General features: G+C 41.1%; 1 protein-coding gene across 11 annotated transcripts in view; it reads left to right on the plus strand.

Moving 5' to 3' along the window:
* The window catches only part of LOC149124834 (rho GTPase-activating protein 20-like), a 73,537-nt gene extending 63,175 nt beyond the window's left edge, over positions 1–10,362 (plus strand). For 8 of the 11 annotated variants that reach the window (XM_089301943.1, XM_089301946.1, XM_089301947.1 and 5 more), the window contains 4 exons: positions 1,560–1,601; positions 2,793–2,877; positions 5,098–5,238; positions 9,276–9,655. In XM_089301943.1, coding sequence (XP_089158069.1) covers positions 1,560–1,601; positions 2,793–2,877; positions 5,098–5,238; positions 9,276–9,383 — 376 coding nt within the window. In that variant the 3' untranslated portion in view covers positions 9,384–9,655. Of the gene's footprint in view, positions 1–1,559; positions 1,602–2,792; positions 2,878–5,097; positions 5,239–9,275; positions 9,656–9,865 lie in introns of those variants that run through there. The other 3 variants (XM_089301951.1, XM_089301953.1, XM_089301952.1) reach the window with 3 other exon arrangements.
* The last annotated feature ends 608 nt before the right edge of the window (positions 10,363–10,970 follow it).

The following is a 10,970-nucleotide window of genomic DNA, read 5'->3' on the forward strand; positions in this document are numbered from 1 at the left end:
GTGATGGAACTGCTTGCAAATATTACTGAGAACAAAGCCATGCTTGTACCACTGTCTGCATGTCTTCTTTGCCATGACAAATTTTCTCCCTAGGTTCTCAGATTCTATTGCTTAATGTCTTCTTAATCTTGCAGGTGATAGGAAGCTGCCTATTTGTGGTGCCTTTGATGAGGAGTTCCACTAGACAGTTTTTTGAATGAGGGAGAAGCGTGGGCACGAGGTGGACATAGGCTATATTGGCTGTGAAGCTATGTAAACACATACAACACATTTACAACAATGCCCAGCACCGAGTACATTTGCTGTTGGCTGTTATCACTCTTATGCAAATTGGCATAAGTAACCCGTGGTGTTCAAGTCCATATGAAGGTGGAAAGCCAAGGAAATGTCCACTTTGCTGTGGAAGCATGTCCTGAGAAGGCATAGAAATGCCGCGTGGGTGAGCTCTCGCTGGTAGAAATAGGAAATGTGGCAGCCCCTGCAGAAAAACCTGTTGCTTCCGTGAGTTCAATGTAGGACGACTGAGCAGGACTGAGCAATTCCACTGTGGAATATAGGTCCAAGAAAAGTGTAAACATACATACACTCAGTTTGTTCCTAACTCTGACTTTTGGGCACAAATGTTCCTAGCAGTGTTGTTCATTAGAGCCAGAAGTTAGCAACAAATTACATGTTCATGACCTGATGAATGGATAGTTATGACATGGTGTAGGATCTGGGGGTGGTGGAGAATAGCGTGTGGCTGCTTACTAGAGATTAGGGTTTACTCTCGGGATAATGAAAATATTCATGAGCAAGGTATTACAGGTGCTGCCGGCACAGGACCCAGTCATATAAATGGTCAGTTTTATTTTCCATGTAGTCAATCACTCCCCAGCTGTTTTGAATGCTAGTAAATTATAAGCCCATGTATGTTTGCGACTGCAGATCTTTTTCACTTTGGATTTCAAATACATTAATGATGTAGCAGAAAGGATATAAAACATTAGTCACCAAACACTAGGTGCTTTGACATCCTTCAGCACATCATAGCACTAAAATAATTTTCTAGGTATTTATTTGACATCTGACAATTCTGCAGCCTCTGTGAAGTACAGTGGTATGGATTTCCCCCCTAAAGTGAGCCCAGAGCATTCCATTCACATGCCCAGTCTCTTCAGTGTGACATAATCTGATCATAATGCTTTTTCCATTTGAATAGCACTTCAAGCTACAGGAGCACTCTGAGGTTTAATGACCTCCACTTTCGATGGTGGATACTGAGACTCCTGTCAGTTCAGTGACTCCTGTGATCACTGAGCTAGCATCCCATAGTTGCAATCCAGGGTTTCATTTCAAGTCAGCTTCTCCTTCCCTTGAAGAACTCTTTCCCATCGCTGTAATGTTGCTGTACAAGAGCAGACTCCACCCAGAGCCCTTGTGTGAGAGGGCACTACTTACGCCTGAGTCCCCGTCACCCACACTTGCCTGCTGGTGTGTTTGTCTGCAATGGTAGTCTTAATCAGATGGAATTAGTCTTTTATGTAGCTTACTATTTTCTCTGACTTCTCTGCTTGCAGTTCGAAGACATTTATGGAAAAATGGGAACGTCTGCTGGACAGGTATTTCTCTAGCATACACATTTTGAATCTTTAGTTTGTGATAGCAGGCATAAATCTCTGCAAGCAGTGCCCCTACATGATTCCCACTTAAAAATGCTCTTCCCACTTGAAAATACTCTTAGATGATCTTGCAATCCTTGGTTTCTCTACATGTGCTGTAAGTCATGTTCCCTCATTCACATGAATGTTCTGTTCACTGTTGAAGAAGTTCAAGATGTATCTTTCATCTTTCCCTCCATACAGCCTATGGATCAGAGCTAACAATATTCCCAATATGTATTAAATGTCTATAAATGTAGCTAGTACTGAGCTACTCAGTAGCTGAGTGGATCTACTCAGTGCTCTACTGAGTGAGTCTGAAAGCACCTGTTGCTTCCTACACTTGAAGCCATGAAGGCGGTCCAGATAGGAAAACGTTGAGGGGTGGATCTGCTGCCCAAACCACACATCAAGACACTCCCTGTTATTTTCCAGGCCATGCCGTCTTTCCCAGAATTATTTTCCTACTCATCTGGTTTTGTTGTTGTTCTTGTTTTGGCTTTTTAAAGATTTATTTATTTATCTGTTTGAGAGGTAGAGTTACAGAAAGAAGGAAAGGTGGAGGGTAAGCTCTTCCATCCACTGGTTCACTCCCCAAGTGGCCGCAATGGCTAGAGCTGGGCTGATCTGAAGCTAGGAGCCAGGAGCTTTTTCCTGGTCTACTGTGGAGCTACAGGGGCCCAGGCCTTGGGCCATCTTCTACTGCTTTCGCAGGCCATAGCCAGGAGCTGGATTGGAAGAGGAGCAGCCGGGCCTGGAACCGGTGCCCATATGGGCTGCCGGTGCCACAGGCGGTGATGTTACCTCGTATGCCACAGCGATGCCACTCCTCATCTTTTGACCTTGCTGAGAAGTTCTACAAATCTAAATCTAAATAATATAAAAGTTATTTATAGATGAATATAAATATTTATATCCTGTAAGTATGCTATAGATATCTGTGCACAGAAATGCATATGTATGTCTCTGTATCAGTATATGTATTAGCTACCTCAAACAAGAGTTTCGTGTGTGTGTGTGTGTGTGTGTATATGTGTATATATAGGTACATATCAATGATGAGAAATATATAGAACATTTTGCCACATGAATTGATTTGAAGAGAAACATTAGCTAATTCATTAATTTTTGTTTCTTAATGATTTTGATTAGGTGTATAACTGAGTCGAAAGAGAAAGATCAAAAGCAGACGACAGTTCTACAGATAGAGTCAGATACCGTTAGCAACGTTCCTTATGTAAGTGTGTTTTGGACTCAACATTTTAAATTCCAATTTCCTGACTTTGACTGAAAGAGAGGTAGAGACAATGGGGATAGAGGTTTTAGGTAGAGAAACAGATAGAGATCAAGAAGTATGGGAAGAGGAACAATATAATGGAACAGAGGAGAGGAGAGAGGAGGGGATGAGAAGAAGAGGGAGGAGAGAGTGAGATTGGAGTGACAGAGAGAGATGGGAGAGTGAGAGTATTCCGAAGGGAACATGGAGAAATATATCTTCACCTACACATGCAATTTTTTTGTGTACATAAAAAAGTAAATGTTAGGTTATATGAAGCATTGGGAATCCACGATAACTCAGTGCTTATGCTTAGAAAGACTATTTCGTGTTAAATATCCACAGAGTTTCACATTTTCATAAAGTGTTTTTCCCAAGCCAGTATTCTGGGAATTAAATATTTCTGTTCATTTGTCACTACTTTCAAACAGTGTTTTTGTTTGTTCCCAGTTTTTCAATATTTATTTCATGTTAAAATATTTTTATTTATTTGGAAGGAATTTTAAAACCCTGAAATGTGTGAAAGAGTGATAGGACTATCACATCCAAATGTGCTGATTTGATGACATCTTGTCCTATTTTTGTTCCATAATTTATTTTCTCTGTCTGTCTCTTGATGTGTGTCTGGATATGCTTCTTTCTGAAGGCAGTTACATATGCTGCATGCCTTTATCTTCGAATACCTGTGTATTCCCAAGATCAAGATATAGTTTAGATAAACACCATACAGTCCTCACCTGGAAATGGAACATTGGTATAAATACTATTGCCACCTGTTGTTCATTTCATGTTCCAATTGATTGTTTGCTCTAGTAATGCTCCCTTTGTGGAACAGAATCCACTCTCTGAGTTAGGTGTTGCATTGAGCTGGTTACGTCCCACACCAAAGTCTGTCAGGATTGAATTAAACTTGGAGGGGTGAACCTTTGGAGAGATCGGTGTGTGTCTTCCTCATTTTTGTATGTTGTAGGGAAGAATATCTTCAGTTGGATCACATTTGATTTCTAAAATCATGACACACTAGCGCAGATCTTCATAACGGTGACCATGATAACACTGATACGCTATTTGACTTTTTTCTTTATAGCAGCTTCAGATCACAAAACATGGTATTCGCAGTGGAAAAAGCCTAGTCCAGCACAGCCATTTCCCAGCAGCTAATCAGAGCCAGGCATCTTTTATGAGCTGTTTTCCATAACCAGAGGAATTGCTTGAAGAAGTTGAAGTGGAGTTCTCCTGTAGGGAGGAGCACCCTTGTCTCAAGCTGCTTTGGTTTTAGTTATGGCAAATGGTTGCTCATCCTGGAATTTTTCAAAATCAATTTCATTTATGTATGGTTTTCATAAAATAATCATACCTAATGCTATTCATTCACACTTGAAAATCTGAGTTTTCTCTAATTTTCTCTTGATTTTATCTTACGGAAACTTGCCATTTCCTGTAGTAAAGTTCTGGTGCCAACCAATTTTCTAATTTGCTTTCATCCAAAAATGTGTAGATTTCAGCTTCACTTTAAAAAAAAAAAGATTTATTTATTTTATTTATTTGAAAATCAGACTTACACAGAGAGAGGAAATGCAGAGAGAGAGAGAGAGAGAGAGAGGGGGGTCTTACATCCGATGGTTCACCCCCCAATTGGCTGCAATGGCCAGAGCTGCACGGATCCGAAGCCAGGAGCCAGGAACTTTTTCCAGGTCTCCCACACAGGTGCAGGGGCCTAGGGACTTGGGCCATCCCACTGCTTTCCCAGGCCACAGAGGAGAGCTGGACTGGAAGCGGAGCAGCCAAGTCTTGAACCAGCGCCCATATGGGATGCCAGTACTTCAGGCCAGGGCATTCACCCACTGCACCACAGCGCCAGCCCCTCAGCTTCACTCTTGAAAGGCACTTTTGCTGAACCTGGAAAGAATATCCTAGCTAATATTTCTCTCTCTACGCCTTGCAGATATTCCACTGTGTTCTGGTCACGATGCTTTCTGATAGCTTGAGTGATCCATGGTGACTGTCTTATTTGCCTATTTTTGTGTCCCTGCTTTCAGGATCTGTGCTCCTTCTCTGACTTACAGTAATATGACCACAATGTGCCAAAACATGGCTTTCTTTGAATCTATTTTGTTTGATATTTTCTGAGTTCCTTTAATTTGTAACTTTTTAAAAAAGATTTATTTATTTACTTGAAAGTCAAATTACACAGAGGGAGAAGGAGAGGCGCGGAGAGAGAGAGAGGTCTTCCATCCACTGGTTCACTCCCCAGATGGCCGCAACGCCTGGAGGCACTGCAATCCGAAGCCAGGAGCCAGGAGCTTCCTCCGGGTCTCCCACGTGGGTACAGGGGCCCAAGGACTTGGGCCATCTTCTACTGCTTTCCCAGGCCACAGCAGAGAGTTGGATGGGAAGTGGAGCAGCCAGGACTTGAACTGGCACCCATATGGGATGCCGGCATACAGGCAGCGACCTTACCCGCTATGCCACAGCACCAGCCGCTAATTTGTAACTTTTTATTTTTGTCAAATTTGGGGAAATTTCACAGTGACTGCAAACATTTTTTCCTTCCTGTAGGCAGCAAATAGATGGGTTTTGTTTGTTAATCCATTCAGCCAGTCTGTGTCTTTTAACGGGGGATTTGAAGGCATTTAGATTGAAGATGACTATTAATAAGTAACTACTTTTCCCTGCCATTTTCCCAAAAATATTCCTGTTTTTTACGTTGAATTTCCTTTGAACTTTTACTGAGGGATTTTCTTCCTTTACCTTCTTTTGTAGTGATGACCATGTTTCTGTGTGCAACAAATCCTTAAGCATCTTTTGTGGGGCTGGACGGGTGGTGATAAATTCTTTGAATTTCTGTTTGTTATGGAAGGTCTTTATTTCACCTTCGTTCATAAATGAGATCTTTGCAGGTATGATATTGTTGGATGACATTTTTTTTCTTTTAAGCCTTGGAGTATATCTGGCCATTCTCTCCTAGCTTGTAGGGTTTCTGATGAGATGTCTGCTGTGAGTCTAACTGGAGATCCTCTAAAAGTACCATGACATTTCTCACATGCACATTTTAGAATCTTCTCCTTCTGTTTTACTGTGGTGAGTTTGATTACAATGTGGCATGATGAGGATATTTTCTGGTTATGTCTATTAGGAGTTTCATGTGCTTCCTTACTTGGATGTCCCTTTCTTTCTCCAAATTAGGAAAGTTTTCCGTTACTATTTCATTCAAAAGGCCTTCTAATCTTTTCTATCTTTCCATGCCTTCAGGAACTTCTAGAACCTGTATGTTGGGTCACTTTATAGTATCTTGTAGATTTCCAACAGTGTTTTTTAGGTTTCTAATTTCCTCTTCTTGTGTTTGGTTTGACTGTATTCTTTCCTGTGCTTTGTCTCCTAAGTCTTATATTCTTTCTTCTTTTTTTTTTTTTCTACAGGCAGAGTGGGCAGTGAGACAGACAGAGAGAAAGGTCTTCCTTTGCCATTGGTTCACCCTCCAATGGCCGTTGCGGCCGGCACGCTGCAGCCAGCGCACCGCGCCGATCCGAAGGCTGGAGCCAGGTGCTTCTCCTGGTCTCCCTTGGGGTGCAGGGCCCAAGAACTTGGGCCATCCTCTACTGCACTCCCAGGCCACAGCAGAGAGCTGGCCTGGAAGAGGGGCAACCGGGACAGAATCCGGTGCCCCGACCAGGACTAGAACCTGGTGTGCTGGCGCCGCTAGGTGGAGGATTATCCTATTGAGCCGTGGTGCCGGCCCATATTCTTTCTTCTTCACTGATTATGTTGTTAAGGCTCCCCACTGCATTTTTAATTCATTTTATTATATTCTTCATTTCATTTTGATTTCCCTTTAAGGTCTCAATTTCATGGAGGAAATTTTATTTCATGTCCTGTACAGATTTCAGTAGTTTGTGCATTTGTGTCCGATAACTTCTGTGTAATCTTACGATCAATTTTTAAACTTCCATTTCCTACATTTCTTCTGCCTCAATGTATTCACAATCTACTGTTGAAGGGTTTTACTCTTTTCAGGGTGTCATGTCGTGTTCCTTATTCTTGTTTCTTGAATTGGTGGGTTTGTTGTTTGGCATGTGTGGAGATACTTGTTGGTTTCTTCCTTTTCTTCTTCTTCTTCTTCTTCTTCTTTTTTTTTTTTTTTTTTTTTTTGGTCTAGTGGATTTTATCTGTGTACTGTGGCTCTGTAGATAAGTGGAATGTCTACTTTAAGTGAATATCTAGCTTGTAGTGGGTGTGATCAGGGAGCTCTGTTCAGTTCTCCAGGGTTAAGGGCATGTCTGAGGTGATACACCCAGGTTTGGCACAGTAAATCTCTCTCTCTGTTTTTTATCAGAAGGGAAATTTTTTCTGCTCAGCTGAGCTCCTCTCCTTAATGGAGACCAGTGCCTTAGCGCTAGCCCCAGTGGCTATAATATTCATCCACTCTGTCGCAGGGAGCACACAAAGGATCTGTGCAGTCCTCAGTGTAAGTTTAGATTCTCCAGCGATGTCTCTCACCAGGTAACCAGGAAGCCCTGAGTCTCCCAGTGTGAGTGCCCAAAGTCCCAGCCTCACCGTGGATCCTGCCTCACACCCTCAGTTTTTTTCACAGTCCTAGTAGAGAAGCCTCACAAAGTCACAGGCTCCTATCCCCCTGTTAGTTCTTCCCACTAGTCAGGGGTCTCCACTCAACTAGTTGCTGGGCATGGACACGAGCTGGCACAGCTGTTACATATGTCCAAAATGGCACCTGCTCTATTGGCTTGTTACAGAATGGCATTGTAAAGTGATTGGGGAAAGAGAAATTGTGTCCATACTTTTTTTTCTCTTCTAGTTTGGAAAGTACACTTTCCTCGTTGGGGCTGCAAGCCAAGTTTTCTCTAGGCTCTCTTTGCAGCTTAATCACCAGTGCCTTGGACTACTGCTAGTACTGTCTGGTCTCACCTCACTTTCCAATGCCAGTGCGTAGGCTCTTGGCTGCTGGGCAGGCTCTCGGCTATTGGAGTCCCAAGTTGTGGGCATCCGTGCCATCCACAGGAGGTCCACCATGTCCCTCTAATTTTGGTAGAGTTTCCTCTGGCATTTTCTCCCCAACTCTTCCCTGAGACTACACTCTTTCCACTTTTTAAAAACTATCTTCTCCTGGACTAGGGCAGTAAGCTCTAATTTTTTCAATCATACCTTTCTTCCTTTTTCAGACTGACTGTTTCCAATTGATGTATTTTCAAATTCATTGTCTTCAATTTGCCATCTCACTTGTGCTTTTTAGTCCACCCACTGCATTGTTCTTTCAGATATTTTTCACAGCTAAAGTTCCCACTTTGAAATATCTTCTGTTTTTGTGCTGGGACAGCCTCTACTTTTTTTAATTTTTTTTTTTCATTTTCAGCACATTTGTTTTAATGTCTTGGAGCACATAGCTGCTTTTGTTGCATAATTTTCATATGAAACTCTTAGAGATCTGGTCACATTTCCCTGGCCGTTATATATGGAGTAACATCTCATATGGAAAAGAAATGAAACTCATTTCCATATTTTCTAATTATTGAATAGTTTAAGTTACATGCTTATAAGCAGCTCCATCTATGTGTTCATAGAGAGAACAGGACCAGAAAAGAAGGCCCATACCCTTGTACTGCTTATTTTGAATTTAATGATTTCCATATACCATGAAAATCCATTATGTTACAAACCAGATAAATTGGAAAAAGATGAGTAATCCTTCAAAAGAGTTTTTTTCCTTAAAAAATTCTGTGAAAGTGTTCATGTACAGTTTTAAAATTCTATGGGTATCTCAAAAAAGAACTCAGATGTCTAGAATTTTCAGCCTTGAATTCTGGGTTCATGGTCTCAATACATTTTGACAATGAAAATCTAAAAAGGGTGATCTGACTAGGAGAAGGTATTCCCTACATAGTGGTTTATGGAGCAAGAATGCCTGTGAGAGCCAGTTCTTACTCTCATTTGACGAGGACTGAATATATGGTATGCAAAGAAATCAATCTAAACATAAAAACACAACTCATCAAGAGAAGGAGAGAGACTGACTCCTTGTTGAACTATTCCCTGCATGATGGAAATAGTCTTTGGGTGTTGGGCTCTTTCTGAATTGAGGTTCTTTCTGTTTGGGCCTAAGCAGTTATATTTTTAGTATCATAACTCCTCTATTAGAAACATGTTAATTAATTGAAATTCTTTCTTCTGGCTTTGTGTTACGTAAAGTAATAAAAATCAGTTATCATTAAGGTTTGGTGCTTCATATGTATTTTGCTTTGTCATTACTCAAACTTTACCCTGAAACCAAGAGTTTCATAATTATGTAACCATATACTTTAACATTCTCCTGTATCAGCAGTTTTTTCTTCTTTTCCCTTTTACAGTCTGGAATTATAACAGTTACCAATTTAGACACAGTGAGTGACGTTATCCATATGGCACTACCAGTGCTAGGATTAAGTGTAAGTAATCTGAAAGATACTTTGAGTTAAATAACAACTTTGGTTTTTGAGATGAATGTATTTTCCCTTTGATCCAGATACATGCACACATGCTTACAGTGTATATTTGTAAAATACAGTTCCGGGCAAAGAGACCAATTGTAGGCAGCAATATATTTTGTCCCCAGAACCATGTGCACATGTGGGAATGGAAAACGTCGGAGATGTATTTGTCTATGTATGGGTATTGCTCTTCTGTTCCGATTTTAAATTTCATGTGAACTGAAAGCCATAATTTAATGAAATTGGAGTATAATTTCAGATTGCTATTGTCATGTATTTTATTTTTTTTGTGTGTATATATATAAATGTATATATATACACACACAAAAATATCTTACATGCTTCCTAATAACCTTGTCTGTTGGATTGCTATTTCTGTATATTCTGGTTTCTCCAATCCCACACCTATCATCTCAGTGTACACAAACCTAATAGACATGTCTAGTTGAATTTTTTTTTTAATTTTTGAGGGTCGGAGAGGACAGAGATAGCAAGAGGGATGAAGACAGACACAGAGAGAGGAAGACACAGAAATACATAGAGAGGGTGCTCGCCTCTGTTGGTTCAATCTCTGGATGCCCACAGCACCTAAGGGTGGTCTGAAGCTAAGGTCTGGATGCAGGAGTACGATTCAGGTACCCCACGTGGGTGGCAGGAACCCAGTTACTTGAGAATTCATAGCTGCTTCCCAGAATGCACATTAGCAGGGAGCTGGAATCAGGACCTAGAACTTGGATTGGAACCCAGCTATTGTGGCGTGAGTCTCAGGCATCTTCAAACCACCATGCTAAAATCTCACTCCTTATAAATTTGGACATGAAGAACACCTGCATAAAAGCTGTATGCCTTAGATGCTGATTCAGGGAATGATATATCTGGTGCCTCTAATAAATTATTAAAGAGCAAGATAAGAGTTGAATGAAAGCTTGCTCTTCGGGGAATGTGTGTGCACACCACATACATGTCTTTTTTAAAAACTTGTTTTATTTGAGAGACATAGACAGAAGAGTTTATGTCTATGGTTTCACTCGACAAGTGCCTACAGCAGCAGTAGAGCTGATGCCTGGAGCTGAGAACTTAATCCAGGTCTCTTGTGTAGATGATAGAAAGCCAGCTAAATCCAGTAAAACACAGCATTCTTCAAAGAGACTGGAGATAGCTGAGAGTGGAATGATCAGGATTAGACTTACCTTTACTAGTGAAGTGGCATAAATATGATTCTTTATTCCTTAGGTCACTTGGGATAATAGCATTGTGATCCTTGTCAAAAGTCATATGGCATGAATCTGGGGTGTAGTCTTGGAGGCTCAGAAAGGGACCGAAGTTATTTCGGTCAGTCCTGTTAACTCGAATAGCATTGGCACTGGTCCCAATTATTTTCTTGTTTGGAAATGTAGAAATGCTAAAGAAATACATCCTTGATCTGGCTAAAAAGCCCATGAGAGTTTCTCAGGCATGGAAAGCCAAGACACTGTGGCAAAAAAAATGACCTAAATGGAAGATCTCTGTGAGTGAGATCCCAGTGGAAAGAACAGGCCATCAAAGAAGGAGGCACCTTTCTCTGAAGGGAGGAGA

Source organism: Oryctolagus cuniculus, chromosome 8, assembly GCF_051225735.1.
Source record: "Oryctolagus cuniculus isolate XC-2025 breed Fujian yellow rabbit chromosome 8, ASM5122573v1, whole genome shotgun sequence".
Lineage (NCBI taxonomy): Eukaryota > Metazoa > Chordata > Mammalia > Lagomorpha > Leporidae > Oryctolagus > Oryctolagus cuniculus.